General features: G+C 42.9%; 2 protein-coding genes across 4 annotated transcripts in view; both read left to right on the top strand.

The window, feature by feature from the left end:
- Positions 1 to 20,672, top strand: part of Mdy (diacylglycerol O-acyltransferase) — a 92,181-nt gene extending 71,509 nt beyond the window's left edge. Inside the window, exons 9-12 of the mRNA XM_072011283.1 lie at positions 7,338 to 7,382; positions 14,502 to 14,680; positions 18,104 to 18,254; positions 19,210 to 20,672. Of these exons, the coding sequence (XP_071867384.1) occupies positions 7,338 to 7,382; positions 14,502 to 14,680; positions 18,104 to 18,254; positions 19,210 to 19,386 (552 nt within the window). The 3' untranslated portion in view covers positions 19,387 to 20,672. The remainder of the gene's footprint in view (positions 1 to 7,337; positions 7,383 to 14,501; positions 14,681 to 18,103; positions 18,255 to 19,209) is intronic.
- A 1,261-nt stretch (positions 20,673 to 21,933) lies between these two features.
- Positions 21,934 to 25,909, top strand: part of LOC139991329 (uncharacterized) — a 107,742-nt gene continuing 103,766 nt past the window's right edge. For all 3 annotated transcript variants that reach the window (XR_011800792.2, XM_074111917.1, XM_074111918.1), the window contains exon 1: positions 21,934 to 23,388. The gene's annotated coding sequence lies outside the window, so the exon portion shown is untranslated. The remainder of the gene's footprint in view (positions 23,389 to 25,909) is intronic.

The following is a 25,909-nucleotide window of genomic DNA, read 5'->3' on the forward strand; positions in this document are numbered from 1 at the left end:
ACGGAAGGCGAAGAGAGACGGGGCGTAATTACAATGTGATGAGCAGCAGGCGCAGTTATCAATTCCTGTGGATAGCCGCGATTCATTGGCGCCCGCTCGCAGAGGAAAGCAATATCCACGAAATCGATTTCTTCTCGATGCCCCTCGGTGTCAAGCTTCACGCGACAGTGATAGACCATCGCGAAGTAGGTCGAAAGACGGAGACATTTCCCCCTGCCAGCTGGCCGGCAACGATCAACGACGTGACTGTCGTCTCTGCCATCGTGATTCGCAATTATCGAATCCAATTTGTCGGCTAGAAAGGCAGTCGAGATGGCCAGACTGAACGAGAAAGGGAGAGAAAATGTTGAAAAAGGGTGGGGACCGGCGTTGCGATCGAAGATAGAGAAAATGACGAGGCGGACGACGTGGAAATGGATAGAGAAAGAGCTTGCCACCCCGGAATTAACTCTCGTGCACCTTGCACGGTAATTACTTGAGTTCGATCGATGTCGTCAGTTTCAAGATTCCTTTATAGGCTAAAGGAAAAACGAGACCGAGAACAATATCTCTGGTTAGTTCTATTGTTACGTCAAGATTTAACCGTTTCTATTTCTATTTCTCTTTCTTCGACACCGTCTTCTTTACCGTAGGATCTGGAATCTTACAGTTACAGAGAATCTCGAACAATTTACCAGAAGCAATTTGTCCTCGATTGAAAATCGTGTACCGATGGAGCTCGGCTTGTTCGGGATCCACGCGGAATCTCTTCTTGAACGCTGGTGCTTACGTCGTTCTACTGGATTCGATGCTATGGAAACGTTTAATAATCCGTCGGAGAGTAGGTTGAGCAGGAAGAGAACCGCTCGAAAAGCACCGGCGGGACAAGGAACTAGCGGGAACTATCTAATCAGCGGTACCCAAGTTTTGACTGGCTGTCTTGGCCTAAGGGCGACTCCTGTTGTTACCAAGTTCTGTGTTCCAAGTGTCCGGTTCTAGTTGTTTAAGGGCATACTACCGTTTAAGGCTCGCTCAGTATTCGAGGAGAACGAAAACATTATGCATCGCTAGAGTTGGAATATTCTCGAAGTTTACTCGAAATTATATCCAGAGTATTGTGGAATTTATCATTGTTTATAAATATGGATCTTACATGGTCATTGTATTTGAGATTATTTTTATCTAAAAGGAAATTGAAATTTTCTTTGTAAGATTACTATGTATATCATTCCAGTACATTTTATTGTACCATATTCTCAATACTATGTATGTATATATATGTACCACGTTTTCGTAGTAACTGAAATTTCTCGAGCAGTTCTGTCGAGTCACACTTTCTAAGAAATAGTCTGCACGCTTCTACTTTTCTTACATTGATCCCATCCATCTTGGGATCTTTTTGTTCTGACCCTCCCCTAGATCTATATGTATGCTTCAACTATAAGTTACAATAAAAAATTGCCCGTTTTCTCTTTGGTTTCAAACTCCAATAAAATGATCTGCTATTGCAATTGCAATTGTTAATTGCACATGATTGTATACAATTGAATGTATACAATTTGCATGCAATTTCGCTATTGATACATTTACATTTCCCACTTTTTAATTACAAGAAATTTCATTAAAGCGTGTTCTTTTCAATTAACAGTATACATTAATTTAGTTCTCCTTTAGTAGCTTCGTTGACGAGCCACTGAACGTAGATTGCAAAACAGTATCGAAACCGAAGTTAAAGTCACTCTACCTCAACTATCAGGAACATCATCGAACTTGGTATTACTAATTAACACGAGCACAACTGCCAAACGAACTTCTGTTAACAAACTTTCGTTCATTCAGGTATTAATGGCTATTTATCCGTACTGAGAATAATATTATTAATTACACCTGAATGGGATCACGTGCTTGTTATAGATGAAAGATCGCATGTATATTCGTCGTAATGCGTTCATTGTAAGCGAAGGCCAACGCTTAATCAGACGTAGCCACTGTTTCGTTCTCTATATGGTTAACACAGCCGGATAATTAATTATTTGAACGTTTACAGGTTGACAAGGATAATTTTTTCTAATGGATTTCACTCAGTAACTTCGCGCCATTGGGCTACCAACTTATCAATCTCAAACGTCATTAGGATTCGTGTTGCGCCATAGAGGTGATTCATGCCATTGGCGATTAAAATCATTTGCGGGTCACGCGAGTCATCGATGTCGTATAATTTGTACTCGAGGTCGTTTGTCTGTCGGAAAAGTGGAGAAAGGTAAATAGGAGTTTCACTATGTGAAACGGTGTTCTGCAGGGTGATAAGATTTTTCAGTCTAACGCGCATACATAACATTGATGGTTAATAGTGCTACCAGCAAGAGGCCATTCATCTTATAGGTCATTGAATATTTTCTGTCTGCCGTGACGTGTAAATAGCCGGTTGTACGTTTCGCCTATCTTTCACGGCGCACATCCCTGCACACGAATGACTTCACACTGTAGAGCAACGGTGACGGCGTGGTCGCATCGAACGTCACCTTATCGGCTCGACGACGTGCTACTGCTTAAAGGGATGAACGTTTAAAGGATTTTCGAGGGTGCTGGAGAGTGCACAAAGGATGGTGAGTCAGTGGGTGCAGGCTCTGCAGCTTGGTTGTTCGCACTTTCGAGGCCGTTGACGACAAAACGGATGAAATATCGTATCGATTTCCCATCATGAATGCTCGTAAACTGCCTCCTTTCTCTCTCTCTCTCTCTCTCTCTCTCTCTCCCTCTCCCTCTCTCGCCTTCTTTTTTACTCGCTGTGCTATGCAATCTTCTTCGGAGGCCGTGACTGCACGCACGTCAACGAACAGTTGAGGAAGGAAAAAATCGTGTCCGACTTTTCTGTACATCGATGACTTCCAATATTTTTATTTTCACCCATTCACTCTTTCTTCTTCTTTTTCTTCCTCGTGTCGGCTTTGAGCTTGAGTATCCTGCTGAACATTGTCGTTTGAAAGGAACTTTCAGTCTGTCAGATATTTGTCCGGTTCCATCTAAGAGGTGAAACGATTAACAGTGTGACTGGAAATGACGGAAGGTAAAATACGACAGGTAGAAATATCTCAGCTAGTGGTAGCTGAAAAGCCGATCGTCCATGTTCGGTTGATAGCCATGATTATTGCAAATGAAACGGTATCCTTAATAATTTCGCCCGTGACACGGGCAAGAAACCGGACTATTCTATTTTGTCGACTCGACGCTGTTTCCTGATATCTTCAACCGGAAATTGAGGTTCTGTTCACTCGATCGTTAACGAACTTCCATGAATATTCCTTTCGGCATTGGACATCGAGTATCGAGGGTTATACGTATCGAACCGTAACCAAACGTCAACTCGAGAGCAACCGAGACGGGAAACGTATCGAGAAGACCTTAATTCTTTCGGCTTGTTCGTGATAACAGCGGCGTACAGCTGACAGACGGGAAACGGGAAGAACTATTACTTTCGTTTACACTGTGATGGGAATTCAATTACGGAACGTAGTTTCACGGTTGCTCAAAAACGTATCTCCACCGTCGATCTTCCCTTCGCTTTGTAGAGAACTAACGTCATCGCTGAATGGTACCGTTGCGTCCGTTATGACATTTAATAAATGACAAGAGCTAGGAGAATTGATTCGACGAAAAATAACAAGAGATGGAAAGGAGAGAGAGAGAGAGAGAGAGAGGGAGAGAGAGAGAGAGATTGTGTGTGTGTGTGTGTGTATGTGTTCTTCCACGTCGTTTGCTCGGGCTAACATCGGATGTGCCGCGACCCTTCTCTCGGAATTACTCCTAATTTTTCTGCCGCGAGTGACGGAACGAGATGAAGGGAAGATAAAACGCACACATAAACACCCTGTGTATAGCAACGATTCCCTCGATTGCTCCGCCATTGTTGACTCGCTCGGAATTCAATTCGAGGCTAGTGAATTGTCAGTATCTCGAGAATAATCGCGGCAGCGCGACAAGAAGGTGTTCGTGGATGCAAAGTCGTAAATCTCTGATCGCTAATTGAAACGATGTCGAAAGAAGGAAACGATATCGCACAAGCTTCTACGGCGGAGCTGTGCTAGTGCGAGTAGGAAGGAGTGGTTTCTTCCAATCGTTTCTCATTCCTTCTTTTTGCTACTCGTCCCTTCTTCCGTTTCTGTTTCTCTCTCCCCCCCCCTCTCTTTCTCTCTTTCCTACCGAGTCTGAGAAGGCGCTTATAGGCACCCCCGCGAGACGAAAAGTAGTCGTCGCGTTCCATTCTAGCGAAAGCTCGTATTCAGTTTCAATGGCGTAGACAACACCGTTCGTGGGCTCGAGTTACGACTACTTTAGTACCTCGAGACCGTTGGCGTTTCCGTCCGAGACGGCTTATTATAACCCTTTCCACCCCAAGGTTTCTGGCCTTTGACTCGGTCAGAGACGATCGATCCACATGGCACACCATCTCACGCGACGAAGAAAGAGAAGAAATAGGAAGAGACGAAAAGATACGATACATTCTCTTTTTATTTTCGCTTCGAACGCCTCTCCACTTTCCCCTTCTATGCACGCGGTGAACGCGACTCAAGCTGTACCATTCATTCGGGAAACCTCTCGAGCCAACCAAGCATCCTTTCAACTGGAAATAGAAACGCGATCGTTCAAGATACCGTCGGTTTTTCGGCGAGGTTCAACAAGTCCTTTTTCGTTTCTTGGACGGGCCACGCGTCATCGAATAGTGACACAATTTTTTGCAAACACAGAGGGAAGATAAAGCAATTCCTTTCGGACCTTTGATCGCTTTTAGGGTCAAAGGATTTCTAACTGAAGTGACATTAGCATGAAGCTTTATAACACGTACTTAATTTTCTCGAGAAACGCGATGCCCTGTTACAGTCTCAGAGTTAAAAAGTTAAAAAGTGAATGCCAAAGGTATTACTTTTCCTAGAATGTAGTACTAATGAAAAAGGACGATCTCGAGGAAAATTATACTTTTAATCAGCGATGTTTATCAAAGTTACAAGAACTTCGTTAAACAAGATTTTGTTTAGCCATTGACTTTACTCGCGTTACATGTGGCTAATTATTCGCCTGTAAACTTAATTACTTCTGTCGGATTACTACTCAGAAACTTCGATAAATTTATATTTATAATGTTTTATTTCTTTTCGATAAAATTGAATGTTCATTGGGTGTTTCATTGACGACGGTTCTCATTATAAAAGACCAACATGAATAGATCAAATAGATCAATTGTTTGTTGAACTTTTCTTTATGTAGTATGTTTAATTTTATAAAAGGGAGGTATATATTTTACATCACTTTGGTATAAATATATTATTTTTTAATTTGATCCTCCATTAACGTGCAAAAGTCGATTCATTCTGTATTTGTGACAGTATTTAAACTCCGTGAAAATTCAACGCAATGCTTAATTCAACGCTTCCTTATCATCCGTCAGATTCGTAGACTAGAACAATCGAAATTTCACACTTTTTCCATTAATTATATTCATCCACGAATCTTGATATTCACTCACGAAACGTCAATTATCTTCTTTGCGAAATTTTTATCGGTCCGATCAAAACGATTATTTAAGCCCGAATTCATGGAACATCTCGTTAGCCAGTTCGAGCGTTCCCAGACCGTGCGGGTCCCCTCAAATTAGAATATTATATTCCGGGTTTATAACGAACATGCATCAAGCACTGTAATTACGAATCCCACGATGCATATAATTATACATAGTTTCGTTTTAATCTGCGAAACGTTGGCGAAATTGCCGTCTCCGAAACGGAATCGAATTACATTCAAATTGCACACGCATAATTTCATATTTCCCCGAAACTTTGCACATTCTTCATTCGAACGAAATTTTATTCCACGAATCGTTGTTCTGTTTTTTCCTCACTCCCACATTTTTCCATTCATTTTCTTTCTCGGCGATTTTTATCCTCCGCAAAAGTCTAAAGATTATGTAGTCACGAATACATCCGTTGTATTTCTGTATTTACGTAAGCCTGAGTGTATGTGTGCATACAAATGGCGTGTTGAAATCGACAGGAGGCTCTTTAGGTATTTATTTGTAAGCCTGGGTATATAAGCACCGTGAGTTCTCGTGTTGTGCCATTCGGAGAGACCTCGACAAACCGCCACTTAAGCAGAACGCCGGAAGGGTAGTTTCCTTCCCCTGTATTCAATTAGTACACCGCACGAAATATCAATTCCATTGCTGGAAAGCTCCTTCGACGTTTTCGAGTGTGGGGGAATAAGAGGATACTTTCCAGCGACCACAAGTACTCATTGCGCCCAGTTACCGAACGCTGTTAATCTATGGAACTTCATGCTCTCCATTTGGTTTATCAGTCGCTATTTCAATTGACGTACATTTGCATACCCTTTATAAACCGAGTATTGTTACCTCCGTTCCTTTAAATGGTAGTTTTTAAATTCTGACGTATCTGAACCTCCATTTTCAACTTTTTTAGCTTTCACTCCGATATGATGTTAAGAACTACCACTGTCTTTTTAAAAAGAAAAATGGTTAGCGATTCGTGTTAAATAAAAGAGATTCAGGGGTTGTAGAGTACAGTATATAAAGTGGATTTTTTAAACGTGAAATGGTATTTCAGAGCTTTTTACATGAACGTTTTTCTTTATCACGTATAATTACGATACCTTGCTACATGACGCGGATCGCAGGGAGGAAACATTGGTAGCATTATATATTTTCATTGGAAAATATACAACGAATATAACGCAAAGTATGATAAATTTCGAGGATATATTTGCATTGTTTCTACCGCAATGAATAAATATAAATATTAATAGTTACACAATTGCATCTACGTATCTGCACCAATGTATTTCGCACGCTTGCCGAAGATATACTCGGAATTTATTTTCAAAAAATACCATTCTTTCAAACAAAAACATACCATCATATGTAGTATATTGTGATATAATTTAATTTTTCTTGTAGCTATGGCAAATATTTTTCTACCGGCTAAATATCGACATGGTCGAAGAATCTTTAAACATCTCAAAATATTTTCAAATTCCATGCAATTGTGCTTACATTAGTGAATTTGCAAGAATTCCACGCCAGCTAATTATTTCGAGCTAATTTTAATTACGAGCCACTACTGTTCATCGCGATCATTGTGCAAAAATTTCTGCTTGTACTGGGCGAATTCCGCTACATATTCCGCAGGTTTGAATCCAATTAGGAACTTTCGTTTCGTACCATTCTTTCACCCACCCCCGTCTCCGTCCCTGCAGCTCCCAATTTCGGTCTTTTAGTTTATTTATTTTCCCTTATTTAGCGCTCACGTGACTTCCTTTGTATTAATGATCGAACTTCGTTTATTTTTCAGAATATGGACGTGGCGAAGGCTTCCGAGCGTTTGCTGAAACTGGCCGTGAGTATAATCCAATTCAGTTGAAAACAAAGTAGGCGCGTGCTGTGGACCATAAACACTTAAGCGCTTGCATCATCGAAGCGTGATTAAATCTACGAGAATTCATATCTTTCAATGCGAGAAATCTACAATTTTTTTTTTATGAAATGCCAACAACGAGCACAAGTCATTTGTTTTTAAATTGCTATCGAAGACAAAGGTGGACAGGTACTGTAAGCATACGTATGCATCAATGAAGTTTAATCTAACTATTACTAGTGTTGTATGTTTAAGTTGTATTTATTATATATACTTGTAGCACATAAATTATCTAGTAAGTAATTGAAATTAATTTTGTGCAAACAAATCGTATTTGACGGAACTTCATCGATACCTATTTTCGCTACTGTCCGCTTATTTTTGCCTGCGACTGTATTTCATCGGTTCGCGATAAGAATTCCACGAAAAATAGTAAACGTGGAAACCACGTTCTCTCGTTAGAATTACTAAACCTACCTCAAATGAACGTTTCCTGTTTCCAGCTAGACTCGTGGCGCGTATTTTCTCTCAGCAACGTACGAACTTATACCGACGCCTGTGCGAAACATTATTGCACCTGTGTTCTCCGCGAGATCCTCCTAGAATCGTTTGCCATCCCGTCGCCATCCGCTCTTAGGCGGAAAGCCTCGGAGCAATATTTGCGAATTCAATCTCCTTTCCTGTTCGCGAACTCGTCGGTCCTCGCTGGAACAGTGAAGGCGATGTGCGATCTCGTAACGTCGAGGACCGGGAACCGTGTTGTCGATAAGTATGCCACTTAATACAGTGCGTCGTTGCAAACCTCTGGCGCGAATAGACACGGCGAGAACGTTTCAGTTTCGATTTGGCGAAACATGGCTACAACCATTTCAATGCACTCGCTTGTGAAACTTTCGGCGGAAAGTACGAATTCATGATTCAACTTTCGTCCTATGTACAGCCGGCCGTGCACCTTCGCGTCGTCATCTCCGCGTGAATTATACGCTCGCAGAAGTCGTAGAGACTGCCGGGTAACGGAGTTTTCCTGTAACTCGTGCTGCCTTTGCCATCGATAATCGAGCCAGCAACTCGAGGCAACCGCTTGAAGGGAGAGCTATTCCCCCTCTTAATAAGATATTCTTTCCTCTGTCGTGCCGGAGGCGACGTTTTCCTCCGCGGGGGAAGTTGCTTCGTCGATTCCGGAAGTGGAAGGCAATGTAACTCCGATGCAGCACGTATACGTATAATTCTCTTACGAACTTCGTATTTCCTGGCCGGTGTTCCGAAAGCAGTGAAGAAGCTCGGAGCGCGTCGTCGACGAAAACATATAACAGCGGGAGGCCACGTCCGCCATCTCGTATTCGGAGTACTTTCGTTGCCTTTAAAACGCGTACCAAGGTAATTTCATGAAGCTTCTCTCGCATCTTCATTTTACTCGGGTATTCCTCCCCACCCGATTGTTTCACGTTGGAGGCGGTGTTGCTGCGTGACACCAGAAACGGCGATCGCGAAATACGGATAGTTTGTGATATCTCCTGGGCGTCGTTCATTTGCAAAGGGCTTGGGAGCTTTAACCCGCGTAGTTCTACGTGTATGGATTTTATCGAGTTTCGAATGGCGAGGGGAAATAGCCGCGTTATCCCATAACCGGCGACGTAAACTCGGAAAACACAGCTTCATAATTTGACACGTAACATTTGCGGATACCATTAAAGCCACGATCCGATACTCTACCCCCCACCTCACCCACCTCCCTTGGACCGCGCTTTCAATGCGTTAATTAAAATTTTCACTTCGGGTTTACAGCGATAACAGTACACAGTCTCGTGTAGCATGTTGAAAGGGGTCACACGATGCGTAAAATACGCGTCGGGACTGGCGTATCAAAGGAACAACGCGTCCATCATCAACGATAAAAACCATTAGATTAATTCTGTATAATGTGATATCGCGGAACGCTGTTATTCGCGTACGAAAAGCCGACGGCGATGTCGGGTGAAAATGGGGGATTGGGGGCCACATTAATGGAAGGGTAATCAGAAAAATGGATTTTCGAGTTGACCCCGTCCACAACATTTTCCTGTATTAACGTGAAAGCCATGTTCGGCTAGAAACAAGTGTCGTGCAAATAAGCAACCCCTGTCGTCGATAATGGACGAAGGATTTTTAGCCCCGCGAGCGCGCGAAAACCGTAAATGTAAATTTATGGTCCGTACCAGTGTTTCTGTGACAGCCTCGTCACGTATAACTAATATGCCTGACAATTGAAATGTTTAATATCGGTCAACGTGTTGGAAAGAGCCGTAAATTTTCGAAATATTCGTCTTTTTATGCGATATTCGTTTGTAGTTGATATATTAATCGAACGACGAGCCAGCACTCGCCAAACAAAGGATCGATTGGCACGCAAAGAAGAATATGTATGTTTTCTCGTTTGAGAGAGAGGAAATTTGAACAAGCTCTCGCGAATGAAATCGTACAATGTGTACAGCATGACTCTTACAAAATGATTGATGTTGTTCCCTTCGAATCTCGGAGATTCCTGATGGAATCTTTCTTTTCACTGCGTACTTCAGGATTTTAAATTATGCAGATCGCAACGAAAATCTTCCCATATCGATCGATGCTTTTCAAAACTCTAGAAAACGTGTCCTTAACATTCAATTTCATCGGTCTAAGAAGATATACAAATTTGGGGCTCCGATGGAACTTTTAAATTCGTCGTTTCCAATACTTCTGTCTTTCTTAAAAATCTACCCAGCCTGATCGACGAATCGAAAGAAGTTTGTTCAACTGGATAAAAGTTCGCTTGTCGCTGTAAAAGGCTACCAATGTAGTTTATCGCGGACATTTAACAAATATTCTGCATTGTTTACCACGCAGCGTTCGCCAAAATGGCATAGCTTTGCTCATCGAAGACAATCGGCTGTTTGCCAAGAATCACCCTGTATATTTTACTCGCGTCTTCGCTGTTGTGTTGGAGGCAATCTGCCATGGCGTCCATCGAGATCGTCAGCCCGATTCCATTCGATCGTCGTTACCCGTGCTCGTTATTCTCTCGTTAGTCCGAATGCTCCAGATCGAAACTAGCCAGCCGTAGTGTTTCGATCAGTGAACCGGACTCGGTGAACCGAATTCAATTATATGACTTGGTCCCAAAGCGACTACCGCGAATGTCCTCCTGGAGCGTGTATAATAGTCGTGTTGTTGGTTGTTTGCGATTAAAACACGCCAGCCAAAAAGTCACGCATGGCTGAGCTTTGCTAACAAATTTTTGCCGGGTGCCAGTTAATTGGACCCATCGCGTCATTAATTATCGACGTCTGCGGCTCGACGTGTAAACAACAGTCTAGCTGGTCTGACGTTTTGTGGAAAAATCAACCACATCTCCCTCTCTCTCTTCCTCTTTCTCTTCACCGTCGAGGATTATTCGATTTCTCTGCAGGAAAAAAGCTCGATCACGCGATCAAATAATTTTGAAAAAGGGGATTACTGGGAAAAATCGAAGAGCAGAGGATCGAGTCGACTAGTAATAACCTTCTCCGAGAGCGATATCGACGCAAGCTTTAACTGGAAGATATAAGTGGTTCGGTCGAAGGTTCCTCGGGGCGAACGCAACGAAAACTCCTCTTCCAATCTCATAAGTCACGCCACGAGAAGGATTGCTCATTCTTGAAGCGCCTCTTTTGTCCCCTTTTGTTTTCTACCTTCGCCGTATCACGCTGAGAGCGAAGCGAGAGAGAGAGAGAGAGAGAAAGAGAGTGGAAGAAGTTTGAAGCGGGAAAAATAATTGTTTGCCGATCGAAGGAGCGAAATCTGCGACAACGGAGGGTCTGCAGAAGAAAAGAAGCTCTCGAGAGAAAGAGGAGACCACCTCCGGGATACACGAGCCTGATACAGGATCGAGGGAATCCTTATTTTCGTTTACACCGCAAATAACTGCGAGGCTGTTCGCACAGACCACTGACCATGATCGTCGTCGGTTAATTGCGGTTCTTATATACGAACCTTGGCTGAACTTGGAAAACAGAGGGTGGCAGTGTTCGACCAAGGGGATGGATCGGTGTGTATAGAGATGGTCGTGAAGAGAGGGTGGTTTCGGTACTGCAATGTAGGACGAGACTTTAATCTCGTCGTAATGGGGAAACGCAATTTTCCTGCAGTCCGTTGCCAACGAGGTCGTTTCCTTAGATCGATCTACTTTATACGAGCGCGATCCTTCGCCCCGTCCACTCGTCGCTCGTTTCGGAATCTCTTTGACGCGCGACAGCCCCTCTGACGAAAAAGACGAAGTACCAGGTGAAAGGAGAGGAAGGGAAGACCATGGGATACACAGACACTCTACTTTTGCTCTTTTATTCGATGTCGACCATGTGCAGATCGTGTCCCGTCCTTATTGCAGTTTCTCCTACGTTAGACTCTAATGTGTACTTTATGTATATATACGGAACGAACGATCGATCGATTTCTATCAATAATGTAGGCATATTGGATTCAGAACTACGACCAAAGAAGGGTCCATTGAATTTCCGATATGTACTTACTCATGGTTGAACGTAATATAGACACGATCGTGATGGCTGGTATCGTTAACCGATCGGGTAAAAGTGGCGGATGAGTACGATCAACGATCGTCGTAACAGTTTATGTATGACTTGCGCTGATTGCTAATTCTTTGGAAAGATTTATCGTCGTTTATTATACCATTCGCAATATTTTTGACTATTTTTGTTGTATTTTAATCCTACATTTGTAACTTTAGTAACGCGTACATTTTGAAAATTCTTGAATTGTTAATCGATACTCTTTCCATTTTCCTCGGAATCTTCGCCACGTTTCAGCTTCGTACTCTCATTTTTTTCGGTTCTTCTTCTCGCTTTTCGTTTTCTGTCTGCTCATCATTGCCCTCGTGGGAGCATGTCACGTACTATTTACTGCAGCGGCAAGGTCTACGCGGCTACGTAATATAACGGGAGTAGCTGTTATCGTATGAAGAACGGGATATAAGAATAACAATCAGGAACGGAAGAAAAATTGAGCAAACTTTATAGACGTCTCGTCGAGATGACGGAGAAATTGCCCGATCCTTTTTAACCTTGTCATTATTTCTTCTCCGACGAGCACGATACGATTTCCCATCAGGAATCGATCTTCCATTCCGCTCTTTGAGCCACAAGGACGATCTCTTGAAAAAATATTGCTTTAATAACGATACAATCTTCGGTAGACTAACATTTGATACGAAACGTAAGCACGTTCGTTCTGTTTGGTTAAAGGACTGGATCTATTTGAGCACAGTAAGCTTCGCGTAATAGTGATTCGATCTTTTATTAAACACTTGTTATATCTTTGATATAAGTTGGCACGAGCTGTGAAATTTATACTCGTATAACAGCATGGTCCTCGCCTTGTCCCTGATGTATTAAAACAACGTTTATCAAGAGGAAAGAAAGGTTTAAATCTTTAAATAGATTAAAACAACTTCACCGAAGCAGGAAATAATTTTTCGTGGGTTCTCGGGAACAGAAAGAAAAAAAAAAAAAAAAAAAGAAGAGTGAAGTATAACAATGTAACGTAACTGGGAGCAGTTCGTTGAAAAGAGCGGGCTTAATAGGAAAACTTAGTTGCCACGAGCCGACCAAACGAACCGAGAAAATTCAAATTCCCGCGGGTCTCTCGCTCTGCCGCGTCACATATCACCCGCCAAGATTTTTCCTCCTTGATGGAAACTTGGGGCCACGGTAGAAGCCGTATCGTTCTTGAAATAGCCGCTGGCCAGGAAGCCGAGACTCAAAGTTCTCCCGACCGCTTTTTCCTTTGTAGTATCATTGGCGTGTCTCAAACGGTTCAACAAGGTTTTATCCCGCCCACTCCTGTGGGTGATTTCATGCTCTACCCCTTTCTACTCTTTTAACCGACGTCATACCCGAGGTAAACGAAATTAAAAGAGGAGGTAAGTTTTTGCGAAGTACGTGAACTGCCCATGAGGGAAGAGAGACGCAATAGCGGTGTGGTGATGGTGATGGTGGTAAAAAGGAGCGATGAAATGAGGAAAGACAGAGGAGATCCTATCTTCTGCGAAGAAAGATGTGCTCTCCCTCTCTTTTCATAAAAGTGCCACGAATGCCTGCCGGCAGAAGAGACTTGACCTTTGTGCCTGGCAACATTATTAAGTCCTTTGGAGCGCGTAAAGGGCCAACGGAAGCAGCGAGGGTGCTTCAGGGGGAATTAGAGAAGACATTCGAAACGAAATAACTTCAAAATTCTTCGTTGGACCGAGTGGGGCAAGCCGGAAAGGAAGATGGTTACGCCGGAAGAATCCGTCTGATCTCGCTGCAGACACGATTGCCTTGTACCTTCCTCTGTGTTCTTCTCTGCGATTCTGTGCAGCGATTGCACTCTCCCGGTGATATTATTTCGTCGCAATTTTTCGGAAATTCGCTGCCAAAGACTCGGCAACAAGAAGACTTAACAAGACGCGCTGACTCGAGTGTGGAATTACCTCTCGTCCCGGAGTCCAATGTGAATAACGCGGCCTATCCTTCTCTTTTTTTCGTACCACCGCAGTTAATTCTTTGTCTCGTCATTAGGAGGTTATTTTAAATATTCTGAAACGCGAAACAGCCATCGATGTTCCTTTAGTAGTTACGCCTCGGCGGCTATCATATTTTCTTCCTTCCGTCGCGTCGTTCCTCTTCCCAGCCAGTTTCTGTACTCGGCGAGTGTGCGCTAACACTGGTTAAGAATTACACGAAATTGCACGGTCGCCTAAGGCTACGGGAATGGAATATCGAGAGACGCGAATTTGCATTGGATTAACGAGCCGCCCCCGGACGAAGATACGAAACAAAGGGAAATAAAATATTGGCTGGCGTCGCTGTCGGCTATCTGGCCCTCGCATGTTGTACATTTGCGATCTAACAAAGATCAACGCGCGCGCGAAACGATACATCGCGTGAAAAACATTTCACCGCCGGTAATAGAGAAGATGAAAGTGACTTCCATTTGCACCCATTCTCCGAATAAATGTTCACCCTTCTGACATACGACTCTCGTTATAATCCCAAATGCTCTTTTTTAACTACGCGTATGAACGTATATTTGTTTTCGTGCGTTTTGTAGATACCGAACCATCTGGTTTGGCTGTGCTTCTTCTACTTGACGTTCCATTCGCTGCTCAATCTGATGGGTGAACTGTTACATTTTGCTGATCGAAATTTCTACTGCGACTGGTGGAACGCGGATAACATCGACACCTTCTGGAGGACATGGAATATGCCTGTACATCGGTGGGCCGTGCGGTAAGTATCGCTGATACGATGTTCCGGGCGCCACAATACGTTGGATTTCGATCGTGCGACGACCAGCCACGTTTGGTCGAGTAAACGATCTTGCGCACACCCTATTTGGTTCGATCGAAAAATACCGGTATAAAAGGTTAGATCGTAGATTGCTACGATTCGAAATGGAGCCACCGTTTACGTTTAAGCGATAGCCTAGGCTAGATTACACTATTTTGATTCTATCTTGCAGCAGGCTGCTAGCATACCTACAATTTTGAGGTTGTAAGATGTTGAATCTTGTATTGTTTCGTGACAGTTAATCGTGTTATTTCGCTGAAAAGTACAGATTTGGTAAAACTTGAAGTTCGTGTAACGTTGCAAATAAGGGCTATAGTAATTTGCAGATTTTTACGATTAACGATATAGTATAGAGACATAATTTAGCTTCGAGTTAAAAGGTAACTACTTGGAGTTATTTCTAGTAAAATCGATGGTATGATCAAACTTGCACTTGCATTAAGATTAAGAAGAAGATGTCGCGTTTAATCGAACACGTTACAGTACCTCAAATAGCTTTGTAGATTGTCATTTCGAGCTTGAACGCGCAGAAATTATGAAACTTAGCTTTCCTGGCGAATAGTTTCGCAGTAGACAGTGTGAATGATAGGAGTAAAGTCAGAGCGAGGCGTGATACATAAAGGTAGATCGGCGAGGAGAGGTAAAAGAAAGAAAATAATATCCAGCCGCGAGTCGTACTTTTGATCGAGCTTCTTTTCGCCTAAGCGGCTAAACTTCGTTAACGAGTGTGTCCTGCTTTAAGGAGATTTAATTACATTTTTCGCGAGAACCCGGGACCTGTCTGGTCTCCGAATAGGAAGAGAAATTTCCGCGAATCAGAGACTTTCTCCCGTAACCTGTACACCATCCCTCGGACCGCCGCCTCTTTCAACCCCTGTGGAAACTGCTCTGCGGCTAATTGTTTTAGCTTCTACCGTGCACTCCCACCTTTTCTCTACACCCTTCTATATATATAACCGCTGCCACTCTAAGTAGTACTTTTAATGTCTGTGTAACTGGAAAGGGTGTCGGACGGCGGCTGCTGTTTGAAAACTATTCTGCCGCAAAATGAAACTACCTGCAGATCCGTGCGCGTCGAAATCTTCTGTTTTAACGTTCATTTCGGAAAATTAATTCGTAGCCGCGTTTACGCGCGTAACACCCGACCATCGATGTCACTTTTAATTAGTTTCTATTTTAAACCTTTGTCATTTCCATTTGGCCTGAATCATGCACGACTGTTACAATGCTATTCTTGTACTCGTAACAATATGGCAGGGTGTTTGAATCGTTGTGTAGCAAATGAAATATTCACATCTGTACACGTCGAAAACTAATTTCAATCGAGAACAATTAGGCGTGATATTCAAATCCCAGTATATAGAATTTTGTAGTACGTGATTTCATACGTTTTCGATATGGAATCACGTTTTAGTACTCTGACGATTGTTCGAAAGTTAAATATCTTTTTTTTTTTCCAGTCACCTATCGTCAAGTTCAAACTTAGTATTTACGATTTTCCAGTAACTTCTGGATAAATCTTGTTCAGGGTACACTGTCAGATAAGCGCGAGCTTACGCCCTGCTTGGCACTTTTTATTCCCATACGTCTTACCCGTCATCGTTCCATTGGATTATGCATCGCTCGCTCAATACAATCAGCAAAGTTGCGAGAAACTTTCCATATAGGGCCTTCCACTTTTCCACCGGTTTTGCCGGTGCACGTGCCGCTAACAACTCGCGCCACCGCGGTGACGACGGCCGCTTTTACTTCGAAAGTAGCTCCGCGGAAAGTTTAAATCCTCGAAAAAGGTAGCCGTGGAAAAGTTGTTATTGCGGGGCCGCGGGAGACGAACGGTGTCGTGTACGTGGAAGGGTTGGAAATCCGAGGATCGAAGGGATCTCGAGAGAAACGATACACGAGAAAACAATAATTCTTTACTGTCTAAAGATATAACTCTCCAAGGAGAGGAGGTGTACGCCTGTGCATGAAGATCGAGTGAAACGGCCGAGTTTCGACAGAAACGCAACGCAGTTAATGTTCCAAGCCTGTGAACGCCTCGGTAGATTAATCGGGAAAGAATCTTATCAAGTTGCAATTAACTGAATTCTATACAATTAACCGAGCAAAAACAAAGATCTGTTTCGCTGTTTGGAAACGTCGGAATCGGTGACGTTCCCAAGACTCGAATTTCATCCCCGTCCCTCGACGTTCTTCGAACTGCACCTGTGCTCCCAACTCTTCTCCGCGTTCTTCTCTTCCTTCTTCCCTCTTTTTTTTTCTTCTCTGTCTGGGCCGAGATATGCAGCTGCAATTGCGAGCTGCAACTGGCACGCAGCCATGCGACCGCGGCGGCAACGAGTGGTAGAAAAGCGAGCGAAGGGCGGGGAGGGGAATGGGCGCGAGAGGTGAAAATGGAAAAGCTGCACGGAGGAGGATGGGTACAGGGAGAGGACGTAGACGGTCGCAGACGGCGGAAAGGGGGAAGGACGACTGTCGACGAAGACGACGTCTTTTCAGGTTTGTAATGGGAAAAGCCGATACGCATCGTGGTGCGCGCACTTAAGGCTGTTTATTCCCCGCGGCACTTATAATGCCTCTATAACTGGAAGATATTTCGAAGCGTCTTTTCCATGAACGACGAGAACCACGAGCAAGGGAAGTGAAGAGAAGGAGAAAGGCCGAGATTGAAGGAGGAATGGTAAAAACGAAACAGAAAGAAGAAAAGGGGCCGCTATTTCGTGGAGCAACAAGGAAAGTGGACCTTTAAGGAAAGGCATCTCTTCATCGCGGCGACGAAACCGTCCACGACGACAGCTTCCCACCTTTGAATTTCCTTCCTTCCTTCCTTCCGTTTCTCTCGCTCTTGTATGCCGGCTCTTTTCTTTGCGCCATTTTTTTCCTCTTCCCTCGCCGTCTTGCAGCTTTCTTCATTCCAATGCACTGCTACTGATAACCAAGCCGGCTAACGATCTCTTCCTGTCTCTCGGTGACTCGTGTCGTTCCCCTCCCACATTCTGTGAACCGACACACACCACAGTGTCGCTATTCCGGCAAACTTGCACAGCCATTGCTTTAATTTTTCGAGACGATTCCGCCCACGCTGATCCTTAAACGCCACGCTCCTTATCTACATCCTCGTTTTCCTTCGCCTCTCTCGCCCTTTTTTTAACGCTTGCGCGCGCTATTTTGCGGTACAACATTGTAATAGGAGCGACTACACGCCGAGGAGACGCTCTCTCGGGTATTTTCGCTGCACAGAGAATCGTCGAGGGAAACGAGCCAGAGAACGCCTCGATCCTTTCTATTAAACGGCCGCGTAATTTTCCTCCGTTTAATCGTGGCAAAGCTTGAAACGTTTTTGCGCGATTATTTTGGTTCCAGGCACTTGTACATTCCCATCATCGAGATCGGCTATGGGAAAACGACCGCGTCCGTCATCGTGTTCTTCATCAGCGCCTTCTTCCATGAGTATCTCGTCAGCGTGCCGCTAAAGACGTTCAAAACGTGGGCGTTCCTGGGAATGATGGGACAGGTAAAATTTACTCGTATAATATTCGACTCACGATCTAAATTATGTCTATGGAGCTGATGTTCAATCTTTTCGGCACGGTGGGAGACTATAATCACCCATCGCTGGTGCACTCGCTAGCTTCGAGAATTTTGTCCTCATATATTTGAATAAGAAAATGAAGAATAGCTGCCGAGTAGCTTTGAGAATTTATTATTAACTCTACAGAAGTCGCGAGAAATCTGTCACTTACATAAGAAACCTTTTTACAAATATTTTTCTATAGACACGTTGTCAAGTTTATTAACAACAAAGTGCTTTTATATAACATATAACATTTCTACGTGTCTGTCGCTTCAGACCGGACGTTGATATTGCAAATTTCTTAGAATGACATCGACATTTCTATATTTCTGAGATTATGACAAAATATATTCCAAATATTCTAATATTATTTATAACGATCGTTATACACATATACGCGCATCAATGGAGGATTCTGGTCACTGTATTTAAATGATTATTACGAACTTAATTACTTTATTAGTTCATTTTTCACATTCTTTTTATATAAAAGAGGAAACATTACACCACTGCGCTAAACATTGTCACTGAAGCGCATATTATTAAACTCACTGCATTTCTCAGATACACCGCAGCGGGAATTTCTAGGATCGCGATCTTCGCAGGCTTAAAACTTTGAAACGTTCATCTACGTTCAGCCAATAGGCACTCTCCTGATCCGAGCTGTACTGTACCGAAAGAGTTGAAAGAAATTTTAATCAACCAATTCCTTCGTCAAACATCCAGTCACACAAAGAACCAAAGAAATCCTCCGACACGATATCAGCTATCTCAGTCGCTCGAAAGTTTCCCGCGGAAGAATCATCTTCTCGGAAGCGATCCAACTGTCGAAGGATTAATATTAATTTGCAGTCTGCCACCCTCGATGAAGAAACTTTTTTAATTGATTTTCCAGATACCATTATCACTGATAAGTAAGAAGGTGCAGAAGCATTGCGGCGCCAGATGGGGCAATATCACAGTGTGGGCGAGTCTCATTATCGGACAACCACTTTGCATAATGATGTATTACCACGATTACGTGATAACTCACTTCGGCGAGAACCTGATCGAGGATTACTCCACGGTATAGGAAACAAGGAATAGAACGTGAAGCGAAGATCACAGAGAGGTCGGCAAGAAGAATTTCAGTCGGTGAATGAGGCAAACTCGCCACTGTTCCATCAATCGTACTTTTCCTCTTGTTTTTCACACCTCGCAGACTTTACCTTCGAACCATGTATAAGCTATTTTTCAAACGATTCCTCGACGTTAACGGGAGTCTAAGTTTTTTATTATCTCGACCGTGAAAAAGGAACGGTGGCGCTTCATAAACGAAATTTTAAATCACAAGCAAATGCCTTAAGTATTACGCTTGGATTCAAGGAGTTTAGAAATTCATGCGCCTAGTTTATATCGTTGTTAACATTTGTGAGTGTAAGCCGGTATCCAATAGGAATTATATCTCGATGTTTTTCTAGCATTGCAGTTATCTTTTTAAGGTGGATCGAGTGGAACAGTATCAATATATTACAATTCCTAGTGGATTGATACGTTAATACATTGATGTTTAACTCTGCATCATGAGAAAGTAGCCTGATTCAAGTTAAAAGCGAGAATTTTACATGAACACGCGATATGACGCAGTTATTATATAATTATTATTATAAAACGTCGTACAACGTATCATATTCTACTTCTTTTCTCATTCACGCATGGTGATGGTAATGTTCGTGGAATTGTTGCTGTAAGACTGTTGTTCACTTTGTTACAAGCGTTTTATAGATTACTGCATCTCATGCGCATCTCGTCTTCGTTAATGCTGGGTCAATCGCCTTTTCATAAAGATTACGATATTATAAAGCGATGAAATTATGAGATTAAAAAGACCAAACACTGTTTGTCGTGTATCAATGCGACTGGCATTTTAATCGATAGCGTGTGCCGTGCAAAATGTATATTTTATCTTTTGAAACAATTTTATATTTGATCGCCCCCGTGCCTCATAAATCCTCGAGCATCCTTTACTTCACGAACGGCGAAACTCGCACGAACGGTGATATTATGCGTGCATTAAGACAATAATTCAGCATATTTTTTCTATCTGACGATGTTTTATTGCTTGGAAGGGAGGTAAGAGCGCATCGAGGGAATATTAGCCGTAATAAATTTATCCCGGGTGCAGTTTGCTGTTGCGTATTCGGTAAATATTTCAGGCCAACCGTTGCGTATCACGAAGGAGCAGCTGCCGAGGATTTAACGAGGCAACTTGGTGCCAGTTGTATACGAACATACGATTTTGTAGATTTCGTCCTGCGCTCCCGCTCGCGTGCCGTACGAGCGCGACTGGTTGTCGAATAAACGAGATCTTTGTTACCAGCCTCGTTAAATTTACTTCCATCCCTTCGGAGAAGATTTGATGGAAATGTCGTCGACACTGGGGTATAAAGCAAATCTAAGTGTAACGATATAGTATTAATACAAAATATTCCATTTGATACTTAAAACTGTAATACAAGTAGATCCGTGAATTATAATTAGATTGCGGATTTTTATGCACTTTCTTTTATTTTTATGAACAGAACTAAAGAAATGGAATTAGAATAGAAATTTGCTTCATCTACTAAATATTATAATATATACCTTATTCTGGATATTTTATATATTATATTATATGTATTTTTGCAGCTTCAAATTTCTCATAAATGTATAAAACTCCGCAGTTTAATTAGTTATAATATCTCTGGGATCCAACATTTAAAAAATCTCTTCAGGCAAACCATATCGAATGAATTAAATCTGATCTCCTAAAGACGAATCCAAGACGCGTATACAACTTTCAGAATATATGCAAAAGCCTACAATTTGTCAAATTACCTGCTTCACTAATCACCTTATAATGAGAAACAACTCAGGAAGATCTCACGTTACTCGATGTCTCTCAATACTCGCGTCATGTTTTTAAACGAAACGCTCTGTTTCGTCTTCAATTTTCTTCGGCTCTTGAAACGCGAGAAAATAAGAAAGGAACGACAGCTGGAGCACCTGGCAGAGGTATGAAACAATCACCTTCTCCCAGATACGTTCAAAGCAAAGAACAAAAGACGATGGAATCATCTTCAGGCCAAAGATGCTCGGAAAAGGATGTTTTTTCGAGCCATCATCCCCTGGGCTTTCCTGGTTGTCTGATGAGCTTGGATGTCACGACCCGTTTGCCCCAGAGCAGTTTCTGCGATGGATAAATTAATGATGCGGGACGTTCACCACCGACAGTTGGACATACGTCTGCGTCAGAGAGACGCGATGTTATATACCATGCAGGTACGTGACAAGCGTAGAGACTTACGAGCAGGCGGATCCAAACGAGTTGAAGCGGATTGACGCGCATTCGAGCGGATACGCGCGGCTATCGCCAGATCTATTGACACGAGAGCGCTGCGCGAGTTAGAGGACTTTGGGAAGAGGGTTGATGCGAGTTCTGGACTTGAGGAGGTTAGTAGCGGATTAATGTGAATTAGAAATGGACACTACGTGATTTGAGACAGATTCGAGGGAACGAAGAATTTGGTACGAAGTGAAGTTGGAAAATTTTCTGTGAATCCCTCCCTGGATTATTTAAATTGTGGATAATGAAATGTATAATTTAAATTGTATACAGCATAGAAGAGTAGATTTTACGTGAAAGAAGCTCCGATTTGTTTGAGAAATTTAACATGAGTTAAAACGTGTGGCGGAATTGCAAAACAGTTGATAGGGAAATTTGCTATTGGGTCCTGTGTTAATGTGAATAACTCGAGTTGGCTATGCTAACGGTGATTAGATGCGGGTCGTGCGTCACAGAAGCTGTGATCTATTCGAAGCAGATCGAATTTAAGAAATTTAATATGATTTAGAACGAGTAACAGAATTGCGAAACAGTTAACAGAAGTCGAGGTATCTACGAGTTTCTCAATACACATCCAAATAGGTTCGTGCAGGTCGGTGTGCTTGTGGGAAAAGTTAGCACGAATTGAAACGATTCCGCAGGATTTCCAGTGGATTCTAGAAGTTCGCTCAAATTGAAACCGGTCCTCGTGAGTTGGAACGAATCGAAGAAGGTTAGCGTGACGTTCACGCGCGGTATGACGAGCACTGGAGCGAGTCCAAGTGATTTACAGCGGGATAACGCGAGTGCCAGTGAGTTCGAGTAAATTAGAATCTGTCTAGACCTTGTGCCATCCAATCTTTTTTCGCTAACAATCCTTCCGTTTACAAAAAGCATAATCCTCGATGTCAATCAACGTAATGATATTCCGAATTCCATCTGAAATATCTATCGGTAATTCTCGAACGAAACCAAAAAAAAAAAAAAAAGAAAATAGAAAAAGGACAAAAATAGATATGCTGATACCAATCGTTCGATCGTTGAAATCAGCGAAACTGCATCTCGAACACGTTCATTTCTCAAGCCGTTCGATTTTCGCGCACAAGGTACCGAAGCATACACGAAGAATGCTTCGGCTGGTCTTTTGAACGCTTATTCCAGAACGCTTGCGTTATCCTCTAAGGTGGGTGGTGGCAATGGTGACGGTGCAGAGTACGGGGATGGAAGGGTGACGGTATGGGTGGTCAGGGTGGCGGCGTGGGTGGTCAGGGTGGCGCGAGGGGTGCACGAGGTTCGCGGTACGGTGCAGAGGGTTGAAACGAAGGGTGAAGAGCGAGAGAAACGCTGGAGGAGGGGACCGAGCGAGGGGAGGGGGCACGGTGTGAGCGCAACACGATGCTATAAGGGCGGGTACGCAGCGAAGTCTCCGCAGTGAGCGCCGCGACGCCTTTGGAGACGTATCGTATGAGACGGTCGATCGGTGATCGCCGGTAACACGAGGCGGTCTCAGCTATCTCTCAAGGACGATTGTGCTGTGTTTTTGTGCTTAATTTTTGGTTCTGTCAGACTCGAAGAGCAGATTTCACGAGAAACAGGGAAATTTCTACGAACGAAGACGAGCACCTGCAATTTGGTTTCGCATCGATAACGAAAAGCAGAAACGATTTGGCCGGGACACACGGCGGGTTTTTGGAGCTGGAGGATGTCCAGGCTTCTCCTGAACAGAGATAGGTATGTGTGAATTCCGTATTGATGATTGTAATTAGCAACGGGAAAATTTAAAATCAAGCGCACGTTGTTAGCAATAGCAATCGGTCATTAACGAAGGTTGTTGTTAGGTTAATATTTCGTTTAGTTGCTCTAATTTTTCAACGCTACTGCGATGTTATTCTCGTCCACATTTATCTCGATTGAATACGATTACAATCAGTCATTTGTGCGTCAATTAACTCTGTGTACGTCAATTAAGCTTCTATATAATTTGAAAATTCGATTTCGTATTAAAAAAAGAAATGGATCGATGTGTTTCGATAAAGTATGTATACCGGATGTCATTTAAAAGTTCGTTTAGTTAGTTTAATTGGAAGTGACGTTAAAAAATAATTCGTCTGGACCTCGCTCGAACGATACCATCAAGTAGATCGTGTCAAGTAGAATAGGACATTGCAGTCAGACCGGGCGTACTTCACCCAGTTTCGTCTCCTATAAATTCGATCCAACGTCTTATTTATTTTGTTCACCCGTGTGTTAACGGGAACGATCGACGTTCGAGACTCGACGATAGATGTGGCATCCAGCGAGGTTCCGCCTCTGCTTCGCCCTCTTGGTTATCGCGAAAAAGCGACGGACCACGTCGTTCCCCGGCGCGATAACAATGACTCGACGTTTGTTAAAGAGCTCGGTAGTAATTTCACGTCGAAGAAAAATGGTGCTGCCGTTGCCTCGGTCGTTCGTCATGATACGACCAAGTTCACCGGCGGAGAACAAGAGGCCGACGCACGGGAAATTGAAACGATGCTCGGTCTCTCGTAGGATGATCGGCAATATCTCACGCGATGGAACGTGACGCGGCGTTGCACGACGTTTTTGCAGGTGACAGAGGAAAATTATTCGCAGTCACGTGCCGATATTATCGTCTGGTGGTCGGATACGCAAATGGTATGTGTCTCTGGCGTTCCAAGAAAAGTAATTGCATAGCCGTGTTTTTAAGATATAAAGAAATACTCCCTTCGATTTCATGTTTGCGTAATTTTAAGAGTGTCTCGGGAACTTTGACTGCGATACGTTTCGATTCGATTTGGATTCTTGTATGTTGGTTTAGAGTTTATGAGGTGAGTTTAAGTTATGGGAACATCGGTTTTTGAAGGAACTCGAATAATGGAGCGATGTGTTTCATAAAGTCGTTAGGTAAACTATCCGAATAATCATTGATCGAAGCATTGTTCTTTTTTCGTACATAAAAAGCCGCACTTTCTAAAGAATAAATAGCGTAAACTTTCCTCGCTATAGCTTTACGCGAAAAATATACGCGACGTGAAAGACTTAATAGGAAGTCAGTTTCCTCGCAGGATGTACCACTGTAAACAGAGAAGAGATGCACATCAGCCATTTGACTTTCAAAGTGCATTTCGCGAGGGAAATATTAATAGAACGACTCGTACGCGAGTTAAAATTCAGTTAGGGAAAGTTTTTGAAACTTACATGTTAGGGAGAACATTTTTCTACCGATACCCCGATTCCCTGGAGCGTACGTTCGCGTTTTTCCTTTCACCCTTTTTCCACGGCAAAAACTTTCCTAACCCGTCAAACGCCGAATCATTGCCCGACTCAAGGTTTTCAATCCCTGATTGCCGATTCAGGATTACACGGTGTTAATGTCGGCTCATCGAATCGAACATTACGCGATCCATTCGCGCGTAACCGCAAAAAACTGGCATCGATTTTTCTTTCGCCGCGGAAAATTAGATTCTCGTTACGTCCGTGACTATTATTCCCGTTTGAATCTCCGATGATGGGCACAAACCCGTTTCTTGCAAATACGAAGATCGTATAAAATCGCTTCGATTACTATTTTTATGCGGGTATTTTTATAGAGACAAAGAAGAAGAAACGAATCGGCTTTGGAAAATCGGGAAGATAAATAACGCGACTGGCGAATCTGAGTCGTGTGAAACATTTGACGATTCAACGCGAGCATGCGAAAATTTCGAAACTCGTGCTGTTGCCTCTTCGCGCTCTCTCAATATTCCATTATTCAATTATTATTCAGTTCCAGTGGAGAGCCAATTAGTCAAGTTAGACGCCGCAGACTCGGAACGTATTTGACGAGCGCGGGTAAAGTTTGCGAACGATCCGAAGGTCCGTGACCTCCGTTTCAAATATCTCGCTATTTTCCGATTTCCGCCGTTTCGGTGTTCATTTGTAAATCTCTACGATTCGAGAATGTATTTCTGTCGTATATTAAGCAATTCGTGTTACGCAGTTCTTTAATCATAATCTAGCTCGTCCGTGGCATTCAAAAATAAGAACTGGCTTCTGTTTCAACTATATTCGAGAGTTATGTTGGAAAAAGAGAATTAAATTTTATCGAACCGACTCCGCTCTGCGATAATTGCCGGGACAAAAAATTTATGAAAACTATCTTGCTGAAAATTTATGACAACTATTGTCAATAATATATTATGGAAATTTACAACGTACGTCGAATAATATATTAGCGAAACGTAGAAACCATGTTATCGCTTGTCACCAT

The sequence above is a fragment of the Bombus fervidus genome, chromosome 10, assembly GCF_041682495.2.
Source record: "Bombus fervidus isolate BK054 chromosome 10, iyBomFerv1, whole genome shotgun sequence".
NCBI lineage: Eukaryota > Metazoa > Arthropoda > Insecta > Hymenoptera > Apidae > Bombus > Bombus fervidus.